Source organism: Helicoverpa zea, chromosome 16, assembly GCF_022581195.2.
Source record: "Helicoverpa zea isolate HzStark_Cry1AcR chromosome 16, ilHelZeax1.1, whole genome shotgun sequence".
Lineage (NCBI taxonomy): Eukaryota > Metazoa > Arthropoda > Insecta > Lepidoptera > Noctuidae > Helicoverpa > Helicoverpa zea.
The window spans coordinates 9,165,969-9,190,509 of NC_061467.1; the positions used below are offsets into that span (position 1 = coordinate 9,165,969).

At 36.3% G+C, this 24,541-nt stretch overlaps 1 protein-coding gene across 1 annotated transcript; it reads left to right on the forward strand.

The window, feature by feature from the left end:
• Positions 1–981: 981 nt before the first annotated feature.
• On the forward strand, positions 982–24,482 carry LOC124637467 (tyrosine-protein phosphatase non-receptor type 4). The gene is made up of 16 exons (XM_047173968.1): positions 982–1,651; positions 2,816–2,944; positions 7,376–7,589; positions 8,935–9,143; positions 11,829–11,981; positions 13,270–13,508; positions 13,992–14,132; positions 14,637–14,868; positions 15,234–15,339; positions 15,713–15,958; positions 17,101–17,217; positions 17,631–17,854; positions 18,648–18,780; positions 19,492–19,703; positions 20,976–22,153; positions 22,383–24,482. Exons 1-15 carry the CDS (start codon positions 1,502–1,504, stop codon positions 21,060–21,062), a joined length of 2,592 nt encoding a protein of 863 aa, XP_047029924.1. The 5' UTR covers positions 982–1,501; the 3' UTR covers positions 21,063–22,153; positions 22,383–24,482.
• The last annotated feature ends 59 nt before the right edge of the window (positions 24,483–24,541 follow it).

Genomic DNA, 24,541 nt, shown 5'->3' on the forward strand with positions numbered 1-24,541 from the left:
GCGCGCGTTGAAGCAAACGTTCACTTTTTGTGCGGAGCGGCGCGCCGCGGCGCGGTGCGGTCTGCCCTAATTACGCGGATTTTTGGTGCGCCGGACTTTTTGCGTGTCGTGTGCGTTACTGCATATAATTGCATAGGTTCTATTTTCACAAACTAAAAAGTGCGTCACGGATAGTTTGTCGTTTTCGCAGGGCCTTACTGTGTTTTTACTGTCGAGGAAACTGTCAACTCACTTTAAAAAACCCGCCATCTTGCGGTTTAATGTCGCATCATGCCACGTTTAGTTTCTTCAGTTATATCACACATTTTAAGCTTAATAGTAGCAGTAAGCAAACCCAAATTCAAGAAGTATAAAAATTAAGGTAAACTGACAAAAAAAGAATAATTATTTTGTACCATAATAATTGTTTAAACTTTATTTCACAGAAATAACTAAACGTGATATGCCAACAATAGTGATGGGAATAATGAATAAGTAACTGAATTGGATTATAGAGTTGAGGTTAACATTGAATAATTATTTGTCTAAAAATATCATTCACCCTTATGAAAACTTATAAAACCATTATATTTATGTTCAAAACTTGTTAGTGGTGCAAAAAAATCCTTGAAAGACTACTTGAAAATGCACATATTGAGGGGATTTCGTTAAATTATTGTGTATAATTATTCATAACAAATAGCAAAAAAAACACATTCTGGATAATAATAGTCTGTTACAATTCAACACCAGCTGCATGTATAATATTACTATCAGTATCGTGTCCTCCTTACTTGAAATAAATTAAGAGTGCATTCAAAGCTATAGATAGAGAAAATGCTACTTATAATCGGTTATGTTATCATCATCATCAAGACTACTACAGCAAAATGTTTGATAAATATTACATCATAATTTAACAATTGATCATTTGGTTCTTGATCTTTCTTTCTGTCAATTCAATTCGGTACGCGGTGAGTCGCGGGCCGCGGCGAATCCACATCACTAGTAATTCCTGATACCAATATGGCGGAATTTCTTATTCTTATCAGCTACTCAGTGAATTTGTAAAATATTTGACGAAAATAGTAATTTTATAAATAGAAATTAAAACAAGGACAAACTATATTCAGCCCAAAGGACTTATTTAGCACAGAGTTGTGTCTTCAACTGTTTACATTGGTTATAAAAATAACCGCACACCGAAATACATGATCGAACATCTGACAATAATAATAAACATGAGTATAATGTTTGCAAAGCATTCGGGGCAAAAATTCGCGTAGAATAACTAATTACGTCACGGCGGCCTCATGTGTTGGGAATACCGTTTGTGCAATGCGAAGATACATGTCGTTGCGAAGGTTCACAATGATTCACGAGGTTAATTGAGGTTTTACTTCGATAATACGTAATTGGCTGGTACATAAGTGTTATTACGCGATAAGTGCAGTTTCGCCTTCGTCGGCCGTTGACTCGTCTCGCAGGAATCCGGTAGAAACGCGGGTGACTAATCGATGAGATGATCGAGAGTGTATCAAGACGCGCGTTTAGTAGTTCTAGTGGGACGTACAACGTGCGTGCTTCGGAGCTGGCGCGCGAACGCAAGCTTAACATCTTCAATGTCACTGTGCAATTTTTGGATGACACCCAGCACTCCTTTCAAATCGAGGTAAATGTTTATCATTTTAGTTTGTTACCAAAACTTCTCCCCAAGACCTTGCGAACCAAACTCTAGTCTTAAAGTTATATGGTCATCTTCTTATCCTTGCCTGCCTTACCTACAAGGTGATCAAGCTACGGTATCTTTAGTAAAACAGTAAAGAAAACAGTGCGCACCTCAATGCCACTGGGTTACTTGATATCTTATTGTTGCATTATTCACATTTGTTAAGCAAATTGAGTGGTATTGATTTTTAATCACATACACAGATGATGAGGCAGCTGTTATCACAGGAAATAAAATATCTTAGTAATCTAGATACAACTACAGTCATAATTTGAAATATAAATGTTTGGTGGTTCTGCAGTGTAGTTTTATGTAAGTTTTCATCTGTATAAAACTGGCTGAGTGAAATTCCATAGCTAAAATGACATTGACCTGTGGATTTTTTAAGTAGAATATTTATGTATTCATCATTCAAATTTTTAAATGGAGAATTTTAGCCTTTGGGCGGCATAGTACTAGAACAAAGTTTCTTGTCAATTGTTATTTCGGATATCATACGAAAGCTGATGAAATAAACATGTTATATATGATAAAAGCACTGTAACTAAATAGTTGAAATCAAGCTTGAGTGAGAGTCATCGTGTAATAAGAATTTACAGTAGGTCTCTGAAGTAAAATAAAAACAATTAGACCTTATTTAAACATTAGGAACAGCAATAAGACAGGATACCCAAAAAGATATGTACATTTACAGAATATATTTTTCCAAAAATAATTTTATTTGAATACACATAGGTAGAATTCTTTATCTTAATCTGACCTTAGTTGTAATATATTGATATAATCCTCTATAGTTGAGTGATAAATTAGTGTCATTGAAGATTAGAAAAAGAACCTACCTCAAGGCCTACAATATATTTAAATTGGGATAATGAAATATATCTAATAATAAAAAGTTGCAATTAATATTGCAGTGTATACTTTATAAGCCTCCCCAATATTTTATCTGTCAGTTCTTTTATTTATTAAAGGTAATGTTTTTACATTACTTAGCCCCATAAAAATAATGTTAAATTACTATCTCCTGTTACATGATATTTTTAGTTGTAGGTTAAAATTAATATTCTTAACAAAATTGTGTATTTATAAAGTTATTTTTTATTTCAGAAAAAGGCTAAAGGAAGTGTGCTACTAGAACAAGTATATCAACATTTGGAATTAGTTGAGAAAGATTACTTTGGCCTACAGTTCACTGAAAACGGTACACCGCCCAGCGCTACAAATACAGAAATAACGGTATGTTTTATATAAAATAATTCTTTAGTGAAGAGTGTGTATTGGATAATCCATTTGTTGATGAACACGGTAGGCTACTTTTGGTCAAACAAACTGCTTGTGGAGCTATAAATGGACCTGAATAATCATGAAAAAAATTTTGGTAGAAAGAAATACAATGTTAAAAGACCTTCATAGTAAACTCCAATACAAATAAATAATTACTAAGGAAAACACAACAAAACATTCAAGGAAATATTTCAATAGGAATCAATCAAGTAAATAAATCAAACACAATACTGGTTGCACAGAAAAAAGCTTAAAACCTTGTCACAAGTGCATTTAAGGTATATTAAGTTGTTTTTTTATATTATCCTTCAGATAATTTGGTTGGCATCAAATGTAGTATACAGCGTAACCTTCATTCATAAAAACCTTCTTCTAGTCATGCCATTGGCTCAATAAAATATAATAAGCATTCATATGGAGTCTGCTAAGACAATATCCTTCCTATTTACTTTGCCTCGGCCAAGAAAAAACATCAGTATGTAGATATAAACCACAAGATGGTTACACAACTGTAGTTCTAACTTACATGGTGTATGTTTAATACTCTATGTTTTATTATTATATACCTCATAGTCTATAACTTTGTCTTTTATAGTGGTCTGCACATTAGTACTTTGATTTTAATGAAGTGAAATACGCTTGGCATAAATAAATGAAACTTTTTTCTTATCCGTTGGTAATTTTTAAGTGTTCTTATACCTAGGTTTCAAATGTTGGAAATGACTACAATGGACCACTTTATCATCTTTTAGCTGTGCTGATATTTGTATCACCCATAACAGAATGATGACCATTCAATTGCATAATAATTGTCCGAGATTGGTCCACGATGTGGGTTAATTGTTGATTTGATGTAACACACAATCTCTGTTGACTATCTTATGACATATAGTGTTTATAAATCTAGACCTGTATTGTCTATGTACCTATGTGTGTAGTCATATTTGTTCCAATTAGATAATGCATTGTCTAGCAGCCTAAACAGAGTTTGAGCATGATTGAGTAACATTTATTTGCTATTTTTATTTTGATTCTATTGGTTATGATGTATGGTTTTGATGTCACATATTGGGTGCAAAAAATATGTTAAATAAGTGTCTAAATTAAAATGAAATATATTTAAATTAGCAGAGATAAGTAGGTACATAGCGTTTTGCCTTAAATGGCCTTTAGGACCAAAGTGTTTGGATAAAATGTAAAACATTTCTAATTCGTTATGAACCCAGACGAACATTGCACATTTCTATTATTATATTTATCATGTAGATATATCTAGAAATAACTGTCATAAACATTTAATTTATTGATTTTCCTGTAGAATACCACCTGTCACATAAATTCTAATTATCTTTAAACATACACAATAATTAAATCAACTAATAGTGTTTGCTGCGATTGTAACAATTAGGTATGTACCTAATTTAAATATTTCCTAGAGCATTATCTATATTCTTCTCTATATTCTTCCTTAACCGAACATTTGGAACTTGTCGTAGCTTGTCTACACTTCTACATTCAATCAACAATTATAATTTATGCACAGAGCAGATGTTAACTATCCTTGTGATAGATTGAACGATTGTTCTAAATAGCTTTAGCATCTGTGATTATGTGCACATCTTAGGGTTTAATAATCGCGTAGGTATTGTTATGCATAATGTATCTTTGTTGTTGGCGAAATTCTAAGCGAAAAGTTCTGAATGGTATACCTAAACATATTTTTTTTTGAAGTTTTTAACGCTTTTTAGGAAACCCTAAAGAAATTAAAGGCATATTTAATAAAAATATCGGATATGGTCCGTTGAGGCAATTCCTACTGTTTTTGGAACAAATGACCCAAGCCTTTTAGCGAATAGAAATCAAACAACCATTTAAGTTGAATTTTACCATTTACAATAAACGCGTAGGATAAATTATGTCCTAAAAGAGATTCACACAGTTAATGCTGTATAGTTCCGGAAAACCTCTCTCAATAAGTATGTTTTTTAAAGAAAACAGGTGATTGTGTGGTTTCAACAACTGCGACGTAGGTCCCTTTAGATATGACTCATAACAATATCACTGCAAATGCAATACTTAATCCGCAAAACTCACAACTTTACTATATGCTTGAGTAAAAACTTCTACTGTCATGCGGTGACTCAGACAGTGTTCTACGTATTTTTATAATGCCTTGAACAGATGTGTAAACTGTCTGGTGTGAATTGCCTTATATGGTCGCCCTCACACCCTCGTGCATGGGAGATCCTTTGACGCATTGTGCTAATATGAAACGTCATTTGTTTGAGGCAGTAACTATTTACTTAGGTAATGCATTTCTGCGTCATCTGAACTTTGTATCTTTCTGAAAGATACACTTCTCGTTTTTAGTCTTAAGTATTCAATTGTTGTGTTAATTCTGAGACTGCTAAGTCCATCTACCTACCCTTTTCTTTTACTTCCACTTAAATTACTGATTACATATCGAAAAACTCAGGTGCGGTCGGAATACTACTCAAACACGAACTAGCTAAAAATTAGTAGCAGTTTTATGTAAAGTACAAGCATTTACTTAGTTTCTATAATATTGAGCTGTTTTCCTGTCTAGCGTTTTTATTTAAAGAGTCAAGGTGTGTAAAACGGATGTATACCGTGTTAATATCATTTAGCAGTAAGAAAAAACTATAAAGTACTCGTTACGTACGTTTGATTGGCAATTGCGTGTTATCTATAGTTTAGCGCATCGTTTGTACGTAAAGTGGGCAATTAATAGAGTAGTTTATCCCCCTCACTTTTCTTGAATGATATCTCTTTAAGTGGAACGCTTTCGTTGACTGTAAGAGTATTTTTGACGTGTTATAAAATGCCCTATCTCGGCAGATAACTTTTTACGGTGGAAGAATTGCGTGGGGGCTTGGCTTTTTTTTACATTTAATGTTTTTGGTGGGATCTCTACCTCTTTAAGTGGAACGCTTTCATTGTCTGTAAGAGTATTTTTGAAGTATTCTAAAATGCATGAATTCAAAGTTAATATCTTGAAAAATTTCCGAACAAGTTCCCTTATAAAGAAATCGAGTTATGAAAATTTGCAATCCATAACATCCTGCCGACAGTTTTCATGAAATCAATTTTGATATGGATATCTTTCGTAGTACAATATGCAGTTCCGATAAATAACTTGTGCATTGACGTAAATTAGCTAAAAAAAGCAAATCATCAATCAAGGATTACTCAATTTAACAAAATCGTTTCATCAGGACTACAATCTAATCTATGTTCAGTAATACATATGTAGTGACCAATATTTGCGATAGGGCAAATGATAGCTACCATTGACGTTAACGCAGTTCTAAATATATCGAATACCTACGATTCGATCGTAGATATTAGGTTTATCATTATGTTTATCTAAACTTAGGCGTACTTATATTAATTCATAAAATTTCTTTGAATGGACACACCCTGTCTGATACACGCGTATGTTAACCTCGATCGATTTTAATCCGATATACAAATTCCTGTATGTTTTTGATGTTATCAGTTTGAAGAAATAGTATTTAGTTAATTCAAGGAGCGGTTAAGTTTTACTGTTTAATTCGTAAATTAAACTTTATATTGCACGAGCTATGCCCCGCGGTTCCACCCGCTTCCTGAAGGAACTACTTTCCACACCCAGATAATATAGTGTGGTTATGTTCCTATGTTCTTTCTCAAGCTCTAGTTAGACTACCTGGGCACATACCAAATTTCATGCTTGTATGCTTTCATAAGTGTGCCAACGTATTACTTAAAGTCTAATTCATAGGTCATTTACAAAATTAGCAGAAAGAAAATGTCGTGGGATTAATCTGTTTTCCAAATATTTGCAAACTCATTCCAAGTATTTTTACTAAGGTCATCACATCATACACGCGTCATTGCAAACATCTGGCATATGTTTTTTTTTATGTTATTTTTTCCTCTGCGAATGGCGATGAGAGTTTCAAGACCAATGTCAACTAGTAGCCATAAAGTGCATGACTAATGTACTAAGAACTTTTTATTTAATTGGTTTTCCTGTATGCAATTGTTCTAGGACAACAGGGATCCTCAATGGTTTTGATGACTAAGAATAATTTCACTAAGTAGACCTAGCTTCCTTAATTGTCACAATGAGCTGTTATACATAATCATTAATCATAATCATTTAATGCACCCGTAATTATGATACAGCAATTATATATTTTTGTGAAAACATAAAACATCTAGTGATCAGTTAAGAGCCACTATTGTTCTTTGAAGCCTGGACAGTCTCACATAGTGACTTGTGAGAATTTGCGAAGCAGTGATTGGTTACCAAAACTGAACCCTGTATATAAAGCAAATAAGGATCATAATTCCTAAATCCCTCAATTTCTTCCACAGCGTTGGCTGGACAGTACAAAATCAGTGAAGAAGCAAGTTGGTGCCAACGCCCAGTTTTGGCTAGCAGTTCGCTTCTACCCGCCGGAACCGTCGCGATTGGCTGAAGAGTATACGAGATACCTATTGTGCCTTCAACTGAGGAAGTTGCTGCTTGATGGCAGAATGAATGCCCCGAAGAACACCGCGTTATTGCTGGCTTCGTTTACTGTACAAGGTAATAAAATCTATGGTAAATATTATAAAGCTGTAGAGTTTGTTTACTTATTCATCTACTAGTGTATGAAAAGTGTCGGCTCATTTGTCGAAGGATAGGCTAGGTGCGTGAATAAGTGCCCCCGGGACGCGAGTGAAACTGGTAGCAGAAGCTAGTATTTTAAAAATCCTACATTGAACAATTAAGCAGGTTTCTACACTAAAGTCATTATCAGATGAAATAACCTTACCTGGACTATAAGTTTGTAGGTACTGTACCTTAAGGGTGTCACTTGGTTATGGCCGTTTCAAAAACAGCCTGCCTCCATTATGCTTAAACAAACATTTCATCACAATTCGAATAGTCTGGATTTATTATTCTGTTGTTGAAATTTCCTCGTGGTTTTCCTGCGGGAAACTATTTCTGAAAATACCTACTCATGCATTCACGTTAAAACACAATTAAATACCCCATTTCATATTTATATATTATCCTGTATTTCTTCATTGTAAAATTATTTTGTTATTTCAAGGATGAAATCAATTGTAATATTTTCCCGTCAAAACTGCAATAAAATTTTCAATTAACAACTACTTTGTTATTGGTCAATATTTGCATAATTACTGCTATGCTCAAATGTTTATTCGACCTTCCTAGAGAAAATCTATATCTCTATTGAATAATTTTAACTCTAAAGCAAAGTTTACAGTTTCCCTCGAGTCCCAAGGAAGCTACATTATCCCTAGACAAAATTATGTCTGTAACACTCGCAAATAACATGCTTTCATACTGTATCCTCTCTAAATAATAATAGTATAGAGAAATAACCAATAAAATATAGTACTTATTTACCATAGCATACATCTATCTAATAAATTAGCCTTCTGATTTGAAAGAGCAGTTAGTATATAAGAGTAAATATCCTTAAGTATAATGTACTTCTCGTTGATTGAAACGTGATCAACACATCTACATTATATTGGTATCATTAAGTCAATCATGTCGTAAGGATGTAATGAAATACGTACCATCTGGCCGTGGGTTTGTCGTTTGTGGTTCAATATGTTTATATGTGGTTTTGTATATTCATAAACATGATTTAGTTTGGTGCAAATGTACCTTTTTAATGTATAAATTAATATTTTGCCTAGTATACCCTGCGTTGTCCCCCAAGTTTAAGCAGATCTTTAATTTTTTGAAGATTTCAAAATGGGTGTTACCATTTATATCAACATTGAATGACTTACCCATTTTACAAGACTTTATTTAATACGCATGTTCACAATAACAAAAAAAGTTCCGTAACCTTTTTTAATGACAATAAAACTGCATTTTCTTACTCTAAAATCTCCCATTTGCTTTTCAGCGGAACTAGGCGACTACAACGTATCGGAACATCCACCGAACTACCTGTCGGACCTCTGTCTACTGCCGAAACAGAACGCGGAAGACGAGAGGCGAATCCGAGAGCTACACAAGTTGCACAAAGGACAGGCGCCGGCGGACGCTGAGGCGAACTTCTTGGAGCATGCGAAGAGATTAGACTGTTATGGGGTTGAGTCGCATCCTGCTAAGGTATGTAGATTAAAAGCGTGATCTTAAAAAAGTACGGACCTTATTAATTACTAAATAGTTACTACACCTTGACGATGAATGGTCCTACATATGTCATACTGATTTTTTTGAGTTTAATTTGCATGATTAACTGAATTACCAGTTCATCATACCCTTGCATGTACTGCATGTAGTTTCATTTTTCAAAGTGCTAAAGTTGGCTCTCAGACTTTGTATTACAACTAGACTGAAAAGAAATACAATGATCAGACTTTGTTACTTCCCATTGCTGACCACAAGCCGGAGAATAAGTAAAACTTAGCTATTATTTTAGTTAAAGTATCGTATAATGGACAATGCGGTCGTTGTTGACCTCAAGGCTCAATTTGCTATTGATTGTATAAAATTTTATTTCAGGAATTTTCTAAATTAAAATTGAAGACAATACTAAAAAGCCTATTAATTCCAATATTTAATTGTACATTTTATTAGCACAATAATAAAAGCAAATATCATTCGCCCAACGTTGATAATACAATAAACTGTTATCCACTGAAGCACTGACCCCAATGTAAAAGGAAGGAAATAATCATATTTTATTATACCACAGTAGGTTCAATGTATTAATATCTATTCTATTCAGAATTATTCGATTTTAGTATCATAATATTATGCTTATATTTGCTCGCATTTGCAGTATGATATAGTTTATAGCTGATAGAAATGGCATCAAAGATACCTATTATTATCTTTACATACAAAGAATATTATCTTAGCAAACACTAATTAATGTTGTTCAAATAGAGACAGTTCATTTTCGCTGTATGCTCATACTATTTTGCATTCTAAAGACCTCATTATAAGGACATTTTAGCATCAACAAAAAGTACATAATTTTCTTTTTCTCATGGTTCAAAATGTACTTTGTCAGATTCCGTCATTGTTTAGCGTTTCTTATCATTTGATGACACGACCATAATGGTTCTAAACAAGTGTTCGACGCTTTTATTTGATCAAAAGATTTTAAAAAGTGTAAGCTAATGTCTTGTTCAACTAACTAAATGATGACAACATAATTATCTAAACAGAGACTCAATGACGCTCATATTTGTGTTTTTATTACGACACATTTGACATCATCACAAACTCTTGAGCATCACTTTGATGTTAGTATTTTTGTTCATAATTTACCTCATAGCTTACACATTGAATTTCCACTGCGTATTTACAAAGGGATATACCCAAGATGGTTTATGACGTTTAAAATGTCGAAGATGCAGAATAATATTTATTGACGCTAATTTTCCTCACAATCTTATGTTCCTCTTCATTCTAAATTATGACGAATTGTTTTGGTAATAAGGCTATATTTTGAATGATATTAAAAAAAAAACAATAAGTAAAAGCTCACGACGATATAGTCATTAGGATATAAGGAAATTGTTTTAAGAGGACGAATTGGAATTTTTGGCGCCAAGGATGTCAATTTTTCTCAGTAAATACAAAACGGATCAAAATACAACTTGGTTACTTCAAAACATGATTAGGTAACTTTTATAACAGAGAAAAATATATCAAACATACCTCTTTTTAAAAAGAGATTCACACATATGGGCAATCGGGACCGATTTAAGCCTCTTAACTTTTTTAGTAGTTGAGTATATACATACTCTTTAAAATTGTGGAAGGAATTTTTATCAAATTATCATTTCTAACCATTTTGTCGCTTACGACTTTTACTTATAAACTAGCGCGCGTATTGTTATCCTCGCCCCGCTCAGACTCTCCGACCCCTTTTGGCGCCTTAGGTGCGCGTGCCGGTTATGGAATTATTGTTGACCAATTCGTCGCCTTAAAGAATGGGTTTCACACGTCATTTCTTCATTATTTGCATACGTCATGCTGAACTTTTTTCCTACTAAATCCTCAGTGTGGAAATCCCTAATACGAGATAATAATAATAATATTTAGATTTAAAGATACGAATATCAATATCATGTTCCGTCTTATGCCTTGATATATGTAAGTGGATAACATTTTTCTGTAGAAAGATAGACATAAGGACCACAGGTGTGCCACAAGAAGTGTCTAAAATAAGTAATCAGTCCTATTCTACCGGTGAGAGAAAAAAAAGGTAGCCTCAAACTATCTCCAGTGTCCATTTTTCTCCATTACCCAACCATTTCTCACTATCATTCTTCATGGCGGTTTCACCCGTTTCTCATACTCAGATAAATTATCGTCACAGCTTTTAAAAGTCCACTGATGGACAAAGGACACTCCTAAAGTGGCCGGATTGGCCCGCGCAAAGCGCTGGGCTTGCCTGTTGGTGAGCCCATTGTGGGATATTTCTACGCTTCGGTGCTGCTGCCCATCGAGCAAAGTTGTTAATAGCCCGCCTGGTGCTGTGTGGTGATTATTCTGCCTACTACTAGTTGGTCGACAGAGCCTCATCCTTTATTTAGCAGGGTGCACCACGGGCAGGTGAGGTTGGTAATTAGGGCAGGACGATGTTAGTTTGCCCTCCCCCTTACACCCATCATACCTTCATCCATCCTCCGAGCCTTTTCCCAACTATGTTCCGGTCGGCATCCAGTCTAACCGGATGCAGCTGAGTACCAGTGCTACCCTTCATACATTTACATTCATAAAATTCTCTATAAATATGTAGGTAATGTAGAAGTAAAAATTCGTCTTTATTTTCAGGATTACAACGGCAAAGACATATTTATTGGCGTGACGTCAATAGGTATAGTCGTGTTCCAGAACACCATCAGGGTAAACACATTCTCTTGGAGTAAAATCGTTAAGATTTCATTCAAGAAGAAACAGTTCTTCATTCAGCTGAAGAGGGAACCTGTAAGTATACTTTACCTACTACAAATAGTGAAAGAAGTTATAGAATTTCATCATCATCATCAGCCTATCGCAGTCCACTGCTGGACATAGGCCTCTCCAAGTGCACGCCACTGAGATCGATTTTCGGCTTCTCGCATATATTTATAGAATTTACAGAAGATTATTTTCCGTCTCTTACCTTTAAAGTACAATTTTGATCTAACGGATGCACCCGTTCTGCAAAACACTGTTAATAATTACCAAGCACACAGTTATAAGCTACTATAGTAAGTTCAACTCAGTCGTGCGCGCGGCCCTATGTGTGGGTAACCCTTTTACATATACAGTGACTTTGTGTGCGTGACAAGAGGTACAGTCGGGTACAAATACAGTTATTTAGGGGTTGTATACGGCTGTTTAAAGTACAGTTATTACGTAATTTAGTTTATTTATTTATAATGATTCTGTATCGCTACTTGAAAAATCAAATGATGAATTTTCGGATTCGCTACTTTCACCAATGTTAATTATAAATTCTGACTCCATGTCAAAATGTCTATAGTATTCTTCTTTTTTCTTTTGTACATGTCGACAAGTATTACCCAACATCCCTTCATCAATTTGACTTAAACGTTCATTTATGAGTTTCATTATTTCCGTCTTATTTTGGTCGACATTATGCGAAGCAATATAATTTTTTAAAATTCCCCACACATTTTGTTTCCATTATTATACTAAATTATAGGTCTTTTACATTCTTAGTCCACACATTTATTTATTGTCCGCGTACCCCGAGCTAGAAAATATGTAAGGAGTATTTAATTCATCTTAGATATTTCACTTCATTTATTTCTTAGATACTGTCAATGTCAATTTGAAAAGCCGTATGAGAAAATAATGATAAACTGTAAAATGTAATAATAAAAAGCTTTGAATGTTGTTTCATTTTTTTGAAACGCTACCTGACTCCTTAAAACATTTTCTCCGTGAAGAACTAGACATTTTCGTAAACGACTGTACCCATAACAAAAAGCGATGAGAACACGTCATGCTCGGACGACGTCACTGTCACACGAATGAAAGTTGTATATTTACAAGCCGACGCACACATAGGGCCGCGCGCAAATCTGAGTTGAACTATCTATAAACGTTTTAATTGCACACTTAAATTGAATATTACTTAAATCGTTTCACCGATATTTACGTTAATTTGTTATTGAACTCGACACAAGAAAATGTAAACATTTTAATGTTAACACAAAGAACATGTAGGTACCTACTACTTGAATATTTCTTTTGTTTTTCACAGTCGGAAACCTATGACACAGTCCTTGGTTTCAACATGCGCTCTGGTCGAGCGGCGAAAGCTCTCTGGCGCTGTAGCGTTGAAAGACACGGCTTCTTCAGACTTCGAGCTCCTAGGAGACGGGCACTTTTAGCTGCCCTAGGAGCCCTGGCCGGCTTAGCGGCCCCCACTGTGCCTAGAACTGAAACCATGGCCTTAGAAGACGCGAGAAGATCTAGATCGACGAATAGAAGTTTTGTTAGGTAAGTTTTAGAGAATAAGATTGACAGGGAGCTATGTTAGCCGTGGTCAGGCCATTTTTTTAAATAAACGTGCTCCGGAGAAAGTTTAAGAGCATTTTCACACAAGCGGATCTACAACACACAATTCAGTCTTCGATCTCTGGTTGGTTGTGGCGGCTTGTCAACTATCCGTCTATGAACTGAATGAGGATAAAGGTACTATTTAGAAACGAGCGATGACCGTGAGCCACGCGCGATTGAGCGTCATTTGTATTAGTGGAAATGTTATGGCGACCTGCCCGCGGTCGTCGCTTGTCTCGGAATCGCGACCGCGTGCCTCTAAAATTCAAATAGGGAATACGGGGTTCACCTGTGTCTGTGCATAAGCATGGGCACTATAATATCCCGCGGAGCCTGCTGGTTTGTTTTGAAAACTGCCGTTATTGACAAATTATTAAATTAAATAAGTTGTCAATTTATTAAAATGATGTGTTTTTTACACAGGCGCAGTAGTTCCCGAACTAGGGAACGTTCGGTGTCGGTAGCTTCGCCGGGCGGCATGCGCGGCGCCCGCGTGACGTCACACTGCGAGCCCGCGCCGCGCCCCGCCTGGACCGACGTGCAGCGCCCCGTGTCCGAGATACAGTTAGTATTGCTATATACCTAGTAGTGCCTACAGACACGTGACGTCACAGGCGGCATGCGCGGCGCCCGCGTGACGTCACACTGCGAGTGCTACGACAACAACACGGCAGCTGCAAGCGGAACGGCAACCACGCGTGAACGTGACGATAAGTGGCAACAGCGCGCGACAATGTCACGTACACACAGGCTCTACCAATGAGGAGCGAAGAATTTTCAACAACGAACATGTTCGAATGCCAACGTTCCCGCTCAGAGGCGGAGACCAGATTTTTAAATAACGAAATTCTATTGTTTTTGTAAAACCTCTTCGATCCGCTTTGGTGAACGAGATATCGGAACTTTCCGAGTTCCGTGGTCAGTCGACTTCTGCTTCTGATTGTTAACTCTATAATGTTTACCGTAAGTGCCAAAATCAAATAACCTGACAAAAAAAGATGCAGTTTTAATTACCTTTTATAGGTGCTAATAGGCCATTGAAGATTATATGTTCATTTATCCTTCCAGTGACGGTGACTTCCTAGAACGCGTCCTCCGCATCCCGCTCTCCTACGTAGACGAGTCAGAATCAGGGTCTGACGGTGCTGACACCAACGAGTCTAACGGCGGCGTCAGAATACGCCTCGAGCCGGGCGCTGATGGTCTGTTCGGGTTTAATGTTCGCGGAGGTGGGGGAGCGCCTGTGTTAGTGTCGAGAGTCGCTAGTAGAACGAGGTTGAAGTTACAGGAAGGGGATCAGGTTAGTAGTATTTATACTAAAGTATCGTATAACCTAAAAGAATAAAAACGACAGCGGCGCCACCTATCGGATCTAGTTGTGATTTTAAATCCTCCAAAACCCAATTCAATATAAGTATGACATTGTTAATCGACTTCAAAAAAAGGAATTTTGCAAGAGTAGTCAAATTCGCCCATTTGAAACTTACCAAATCCGCAATACCAAGGCCTGTGATTTTTCAAGTTTTTTTTCCCCCAGAGGTTCTTTGAATTATGGTTCGTTTCTAGGAGAGGTTTTTTGAATTATGATTCTTCAAGAAATAATGGTTACTTTTATTTCCTTAAAAAAAATCAATCAGTATATTTCAAGTATTTATTGTTTTACAGGTGATATCAATAAACGGGCAGGACGTAGATGAACTGACGCATGAACAAGTAGTACAACTGATCAGGAACACGAGAGGACCTCTTACCTTGGTCGTCAAGCCTAACGGTGAGTTTTATTCACTGTCATATTTTTTTTCTGCTAGAACATTCTAGACATACATACATATGTTAACTTTGCCATTTTGTGCGAAATGTCTTGCTAATGAATTTCCAGTAGTGCAGTCTCAAAGATGTCTTCGATCTCTTACACATTGTAAACATACAAATCGAAGTGAATCTATTCAGGTTTTTTTCTTCCTCTTCTCCTCGTAAATATTTATCAAACTTTCATATTTACTGTTCACAATTACCTAGCTAAAACAATCATAGCAGAAAGCAAATAATTGAAAATGAGTCCTCCACTTTTCACACATAGTTGAAAATAGCATAACATTTGTCACCCGTTATTATTATTTTCTATATTTGTATATCATTCACAGCCGTCTACGCTCCCGAAGACCCAGGCGCCGAGGAACCAGAAGCCTGCTTCGTGCCATTCTACGAAGGACAATCAGCGGAAGGCGACGCTCTAGAACAATCCATACTGTTGCTAGGCGACGGCCTCGCCAGCGGCAACGCGCTCAAACAGTACGAGACTCTGCTCAGGAGGTTACCTGACGAACCCACCAATGTGTCCAAGCTGCCCAGCAATTTGAATAAGAACCGATATCGGGATATTGCGCCTTGTAAGTAATTTAAGTTAGTCATATCCGATTTTTCCCTGGCTGATACACACACATACATGCACACACACACAATACATGCACACATACATATACATACACACACATCCATACACATACAGACATACACACACACAGTCGTACACACATCAATGCTTCTTTTGTGGTAAGTACCAATTAAAAAGTCAATCAGCCGAGCGAGACGCTCTAGAACTGTCGATACTGTTGCTAAGCGACGGCCTCGCCAGCGGCAACGCGCTCAAACAGTACGAGACTCTGCTCAGGAGACTACCTGACGAACCTACCAATGTGTCCAAACTACTCAGCAATTTGAATAAGAACCGGTATCGGGATATAGCGCCTTGTAAGTTATTTGTTCACAAAAAATCTTTATTCCAAAGACGATACACACACCCCCACTCACACACACACCCACTCACTCACTCGAAACTCACACACCCACTCTCACTCACACACACTCACTCACTCAAACTCACTCACACACCCACTCACTCACTCACTCACACACTCACTCACACACTCACTCACACACCCACTCACACATGTACCCACACACACACCCATGATTGCTTCCTTTGCGGAAGGCGACGCTCTAGAACAGTCGAAACTGTTGCTAGGCGACGGCCTCGCCAGCGACAACGCGCTCAAACAATACGAGACTCTGCTCAGGAGACTGCCTGACGAACCCACCAATGTGTCCAAACTGCCCAGCAATTTGAATAAGAATCGATATCGGGATATTGCTCCTTGTAAGTAATTTGGTCAATTATTTGGCAGAGTTATTCAACGCTGGGTTTTCTACAGACATTCGCTCTCTCTCACACACACATACACTCACACGTCCACGCCCACAAACATCCACGTTTATTTTGATGTAAACTCGCAATCATAAAAGTAATTTTGAGTGCTTGAAGTAATCAGTACGAATTATGGGAAATATATTTTTATTAAACATTACTAAAAACTACATCACTAAATTATTATTATTCATGGAACTTTTTCAGTGAACTCATATATAAAGTATGGATCTATGGGATTAAAAAGCCTAAAAATAAAGGAGTAAAATAAAAGGTAAGGTAGAATAAGAAGTATTTACTAATAAATTAACTGTCTTCTCATTGCAGATGATTCAACGCGAGTGATACTGAAGAATGGACCAACAGGCGACTATATCAACGCGTCCTATATCAACATGGAAATACCCAACTCTGATATGGTTCTCACTTACATTGCTACCCAAGGTAAGTTAACTATATAGTTAGTTTCGGAATTAGTACGCTAGTTTCTGAGCACCCTTATTGGATCATGTTTTATATTGTTTTGAAAAAAAATAATAATAAGTAAACCACAGCGTGGTCAGGAAACATGCAGCCATAACTTAAGTAATTTGAGTAAACGTTGAAGCCATTGCCAGCGATTTGGACCACTAAAACATACCAATATTCTTTCATTTAGCTTTGACTTAAAATATATACACATTACATAAGCACGATTTTATTTAGGTCCATAGGAATATCCGTGCTCTTACATTGTAGAACTTCCTTTACAAGTTATCATTGAAATTATTTTAAATAAAAATTATTATTTATCAATCTGCACTAAATTTTAAAAGGTTACCTTAGACAGTGATTCTAATACCATATTATTTCCATAGGACCTCTATCAACAACAGTAGGCGACTTCTGGCAGATGGTGTGGGAATCAGAAAGCAGCCTCGTCGTCATGTTAACAGTTCTGACCGAGCGAGGCCGCGCTAAGTGCCATCAGTACTGGCCTAAAGTTGGCAATACGCCACTGAAAGCTACTAATAGTCTGACTATATTGACCACTAGTGAGCAGAACCATGGACATTATGTTAGGAGGGAAATGACTATGAAGGTAAGAGTTATTTTAAGAATAATATGTATGTAAATATAATAGTTCTTACTGGGTGAGGTAGGGCTTAGAGTCATCAGTACTGGCCTGAAGTAGGCAATATGCCACTGAAGGCTATTAATAGTCTGACTATACCACCAGTATCACCAGTGAGCAAATTCATGTAAGGAGAGAGATGACTATGAAACTAAGGATTATTGTCAGAGTAAGTGCCGATTTTCAATCCACAGAAAACTTATCTGTAGAATGTTTGGCGTTTTGACAGATTTTGTAAGAAAATATATGTCAAACCGACATATCTATTTCTTGGAAAAATGTGTTGTATGAATATAAACAAAACTTAGTAAACATTCCGAAATCATTCTTCTTATCGTTATGAATTTTTATAAACATCGCAATATCCAACAATATGCCAGATTGTCATTTTTTGGCACAACTTAAGGTGTGCAAACTTAAGGTCTCTGCACGGCGCGGGCGCGGCGCGGCGGGACGGGACGGCGACGCGACACTGAGCAGTTGTAATGTACTAGATATTACGGACGACGCCACACAGAGCGTCGCGTCGAGCGGGACGGCTGCGCAGCGTCGCGTCGCCGTCCCGTCCCGCCGCGCCGCGCCCGCGCCGTGCAGAGACCTTAAGGATGTGAAGCATAGCTACTGTTACATATTATTATGATTTTGTTATTTTTTGTCATGATTCTGTCTGCCAAGGCGTCAGAAATGGTTCTTCCTGTTTCCTTCTTAAAGAAGTCGAAAAGAGTTGCAAATAAAATAAACAATAATTCTTTGTTCTCAGGAGAACACGGGTGCTTCCCGCAATGTGACGCAGCTGCAGTACACGGCGTGGCCCGACCATGGCGTCCCCGACGATGCCGCCGAATTCATCAGCTTCACGCAGCTCTGCGCCGACCTGCGGAAACGGAGACCATGTAAGTGTCATACCTACTTATACTATACATTCTCCGGGGCTGCGAGTTTGTTCGAAAAAGTCACCGTGGCCCTGGTACATTAAAGGCCTACGATGGAACATGATGGATTTTTAGTCAGTAAAAGCCTGAAACTCCTTCGCTGCTGCTAACCCACAATGGGAGGCCAATTTGATGATTTTTGCCATGATAAAAAAAAACTTCCATAGATATATGTTCTTAATCATGCACATCATCGTCTGCCTAGTCTTTTCCAAAATATGTCTTTAAGATATTGAATTACAGATTTATGAACTCTCACACTCACATATGAATACCACAAAAGATTCAAACATGTGTAATACACATAAAATATATCTGTATGTGTTCATCATCATCTCTCGAGCCTTTTTCTAACTATGCTGGGGTCGGCTTCTAGTCTAACTGGATGCAGCAAAACAGTGCTTCACAAGGATCGACTACCTGTCTGACCCCTAGGCATGACTGGTTGTCAGATAGACGGATGACTGACCAAAGATGTTCAAATTATAGCTGGGATCCACCCCAGGCTACCGCATTCCGAAACACGGAAGAATTCGTTATGACCCGATGGTTATCCAAGGACCGACCGCGCCAAGCGTTAACTTTATGATCGATTGATCTGCGCGGCTTTAACTTAGCCAGAAGCTCTTGTTGTTCTCACCTATTGTTAATAAATTTCTTCTCTATCCACAGTAATACCAACAGTAGTAGACCCTGAACAAATCGAAGAGGAACGCGAACTAGACCCGCCGATGATAGTGCACTGTTCGGCCGGCGTGGGGCGGACCGGCGCCCTCATACTGTGCGAAGTGGCGCTGGCGCTGGCGGCGCGGAGACAGCCGCTGTACCCGCTGGACCTCGTGCGGGCCATGCGGGCGCAGCGACCCATGTGTATACAGAACGCCGTGAGTATATGTACTAGATAGACAAAACTTTCATTCAGCACCAACAGGCCACAATACAGAAAAGAGAGAGAGGAAACGTGGGAACAAAGATTATGACGTCGTGTCAGCCGAAAGACGTCCACTGCTGAACAAGGGCCTTCCCCAAAGTTCGCCACTTTGCTTGAACTTCGGCAACCCGCATCCACTGCTTCTCGGCGACCTTGGCCAGAACGTCGTGTGGAGGACCTGCTCAGTTTACCCACGCTGCGTCTTCCGGATCGTGGTCTCGAGAACTTTTCTGCCGCCATGCGAGCTATGTGCCCTGCTCAATCTCACTTCAGCTTTGCAATAATAATTCTTTCAAGGTTTTGACAACTTACAAATAAAAAAAACAGTTTAAAAAAATTACAGTACCTCAGTATGAAATTTAAGGACAATGCTCAAAAAAAACCCAAGCCCGGCGCAAACGAAAAGTAACTCAAATTATAGGTAATAATAAGTAATGAAATACTGCATAGGAGGCATCATCGAAATCAATGGCTAAATGTATGAAATTGCTATTTGATTTTTTAAAGGGGTAACATGCAGCTGGGGCTTATAGTTTAATTAAAGTGCTATCTGAAACAACAAACAAGTAATATGGCAAGTAATAAGCTTCTCCAAAAAGATAAATCAATACCGAAGTACAGGCTGCAGCGCCCACGTCATCGCGTCATGAGCGTTTTACATTAGGTACTTAGGGTGGGCTAGACATGAGGAACAGTTCGCGCATCCCGCAACATTTTTGGATCTCGTCGTGTTAGAAATAAAGAATCGATGACTTTTAATTATTAAAATGAAAAGTACATTCATATCCTGTTTTAGTTCTATCATCCTATTATCTTGTAAAAGTAGGTAGAATATTGCAGAAGTTGCTATAAACATGTCATTATGTACACTCTTAAACCACAACTGTATCTGTTTGCTGTTCCTTTTACTAATACATTATGTTACCTCTAAAATCTTGAGTAGCAATGTACCGCAGATGTTAAAATTCGAATAGCAATTTCACACATATAGCCACTGATTTCGATAATGCCCCCTATGTAATATTTAATTACTTATTTTTACCTATATTTTGAGTTACATTTCTTTTGCGCCGGGCCTGGGTTTTTTTCTCATACTTCATGAGCATTGTCCTTTAGAGAGGATATAAGCGTGCCTATATTTTATTAATGTCAGATATTCAAAGTCAATACTCACGAAAAAACTCACAAGTTTCAAAACAAACTAAGCTATTTTTCTTTTCCACAGAGCCAGTACAAGTTCGTATGCGAGAGCATACAGACAGCGTACAACCAGGGGCTAACGAAGACTTCTTCGGAGACAGGCTCCAATTGATAGCGGAAAGTCAATTGTACAGTCCCTACTTCTAGAGACTAGACTGATCGAATTAGGTATGTGTATTTAGTTTATACACCGAACCAAAAACAGCATATAATTGTTCACTTAATAAATAAAATATTGTGTACTGTCACTGGCTGACGTACTGAGTGAGAATATATCGCGACATCTTCACGCCATGGTAAGCTATTTATTAGCTTGTGTTATGGGTGCTGACACAACTGATGAACTACATTTACTTTAGATATATAAACTTCTAAACACACAAGATAATCGATATTAAGTTTGAAATTGTGCAAAATGAGAACATGATTTTGCTTGCACTTGATGTCAATGTAATACAAAGAATTTAGTCTAACAAGGTAATCCAATTGTGAGAAATAAACTTTGATATCTGAGTCTCGCGACTTCGATTCGATTCTCGGTTACAACACTACTTAATAATGCCGATATCAATAAAGTAAATTGAACTCAAAAATATAATTGTTTTATGGTTCGGTGTATAGTAAATACTGAATGAAATAACAGTGTGTTCATGGTTTCAAGTAGTGTAACAACTTTTTACATGATATAGAATGCTGTAAAGTCAGTAAGATTAAGTTTAGTTAGTTGAAAGATACAAGGAAAAACGAACTTTAAAGTCTAGCATATAAAGTATGAAATTGATAAAAATTGCAACTGTTGAAATCTTTCTCTGTAGAAAGAACCATATGCATATACGATACGAACAATTTTTTACTTGTATCTTTTAACAGATCAGTGATAAGATAATTTTCTATGAATTTTATTCTTGTATTTATTTCTAGTGTAAAACGACCAGTGGTTTGAATAATTGTTAATTTATAAATTTTATAAAACGTTTTCTTTCACGATGTTATTTGATTATCGATTAGTACTCGAATAATAATAATCGATCCCACATATCACTGTTAACTTAAGATAATTTTTATTTTACTGTTTATTATTTATTTTTAGTTTTAGTATTTTCTAACGCCTTGCTGTGATTTTTCACTACACATTAATGTATGGATCTAAGTAATCTGTAGTCTTGCCTTTTCAACGAATTTAGTAATTTATTTCATACGATTATAGTTCGGCCATTCAGAGAATGCGTTCCTGACACGTCGCGATTGAACTGACGACGTAATAACATTCATTGATTATTGATATAATAATGTTGTTTTAATGCTCCTCAATTGTTAAAACGGTAAACAACCAGCAAAAATATTTTTATCGTAACTGCAACGCCATTGCAAAGTTACGTCGTCAGTTCAATCGCGACGTGTCAGGAACGCATTCTCTGAATGGCCGAACTATAGTACATTTCATACATGTGTTATTGGTTGGTGACAGGTGGCATAAAAGGTACAAACTCTTATTTCGATGGCCTTACTTGCAAGCATTTCATTCAGTAATGTATTCGGGGAACAATAAAAGTCTACGTCGATAAAAAATGTACCAATTTACTCTACCCTGTCACCAACAAGTTTATCGCTTCTTTTCCTGTGCCATTTGTAATATAATCATAAGGAAAATTTGTAAATTTTTACTTTAATAATAATATATTTCTCAAATAATGTAAATTGCGTTATTTTGTGTTCTAAACCCAGTATACAGTAAACTGACTTAGTGTTCTATCGATAAGTAATAGGGACCCAAAATAACGATAATATATTACGTACGATTATTATAAGTAATATCAAAGTGTAACGAAGTCGGTAATACGTAATTTTATTAAAATATATAATGGTATTTTTGCACCTCTAAAGTATAGCAACGTGTTTGAATGTTTCTTAGAATCTTAAATGGATGATATTAATTAGTAGTCCGTCGAAATTTTTGATCAAAATTACGTATAAAATTTTCAATTTTATACGAATATCCCAAGTTTTTCTCGGAATTCTTTCTTCTACTCAATATTGAAATTACAAATCGTTGGCCTATTTTTCTGCCACTGTTGGGCATCACAAGGCAAGTACCTTTTAACCAATTCATTTCACGTTTTCATTTCAAATTCTTGTTAATACCATGCTCATTCACACTTACCCGACATATCAATTTACCTATAGATATTATATACTAATTTATTAAAGGTATAGCGACAACGATTTTAGTCGATATAATGACTTTTAGGGCAGACATTCAGACATACACACATATTTATATTCGAATTTATCCTAAATCAAGTTCCTTGACTTAACATTATTCAAGGTTTTTATCACCTTAAAACTAGTATATCAGGACCACTCCAACATCGTCCTATTGTCTTAAAATCTTTATCAAGCTTTAACAAGTAGCAATCGATTTCAGGAATATTTCTTTATGCAATATGGAACCTCAAACTCTTCTGAATGTGCGTTTGCTGTGCCTCTAATATTAAGTGATGATTGCCATAAATAAAAACAATTTACGAGTGTGTTTATATTTATCTGTAGATTTTATAGCATTTAAGTGTTTTGTCATAATATTTTATTACTTCGCATAAACCCCATAACAACCATACAATAATTAAAAGAAACAGATCTTATTACGAACATTTTCTATAACAATATCAAGAGTAAGTATTCTTTATTTTAGAATATTCAAGCAGAGAATTATACATAGTTAGACAGTCTTGCATTTTTTGGAAGTTCTTAACTCAATAAAGCATTTTATTCACAAGCACTAATTTAATATCAATATTTTGAATTCTAATTGTCTTTAATGTATTTGATTAAGAATGAAAATATTTCATTCTTCACACAACGATATCACTCAGTTTTTCTAGTGCACACTTACTGAGTTATTAAGTTAATCAGTAAGCCTAACATTATGCATTATAGTTTATATTTAATTTATTGCCGTGTCCATAGGTTTAACTAACAATAAAAATATATTTCGTTAAACTTTACTCACTCATTAATTTATAATAAGCACTCGTAATTTAACTTCCTAACTTATATTTTTCGATATGTTTTTCTTCTCAAAGTTGGCAAGTATTTCACATACATATTTATCGAATTATTTTTCTTTTATTTGTGAAATAATACACCCTTTAGATGGCTATGATATTAAGTAAATTAGGTAATACAGAATATCGAAAATCTTTGCAATAAATTTCGTTTTTCATAAGGATTTAATTGTAGTATTGTGTGAATGACTGAAGTAGTTCTAAGTGTTGTCATGTTCAATTATTTTGTAGGGAGAGTGTCAAAACTTTGTACACAGCTGGCTTCACATGATGGTGCCAACATTTGTACCAATGTGTGGACTAATCGCCAAGTCATGCAAAACAACGACTGACTCTTCAATGTTTCGATACAAATATTGGTTCAAGTGTTGGGTAACTTGTGAATCCGGTCTAATGTTTTCTATCTTGTGATGTATATGAAGTGCTGTGCGTTTTATTTTATGTCAAATAAAAGTTTATTGATTTAAGTTTGAGGTTTTATTTACTTACCAACGAAAGGTAGGTTAGTATTTGAGTATAATTATTT

Coding starts and splice junctions, on each gene's coding strand:
- LOC124637467 (XM_047173968.1), top strand. CDS start 1,502: ATGATCGAGAGTGTATCAAGACGCGCGTTTAGTAGTTCTAGTGGGACG. Junction 9,144..11,828: donor TTGAGTCGCATCCTGCTAAG/GTATGTAGATTA, acceptor CTTTATTTTCAG/GATTACAACGGCAAAGACAT. Junction 17,218..17,630: donor CACTTACATTGCTACCCAAG/GTAAGTTAACTA, acceptor TTATTTCCATAG/GACCTCTATCAACAACAGTA.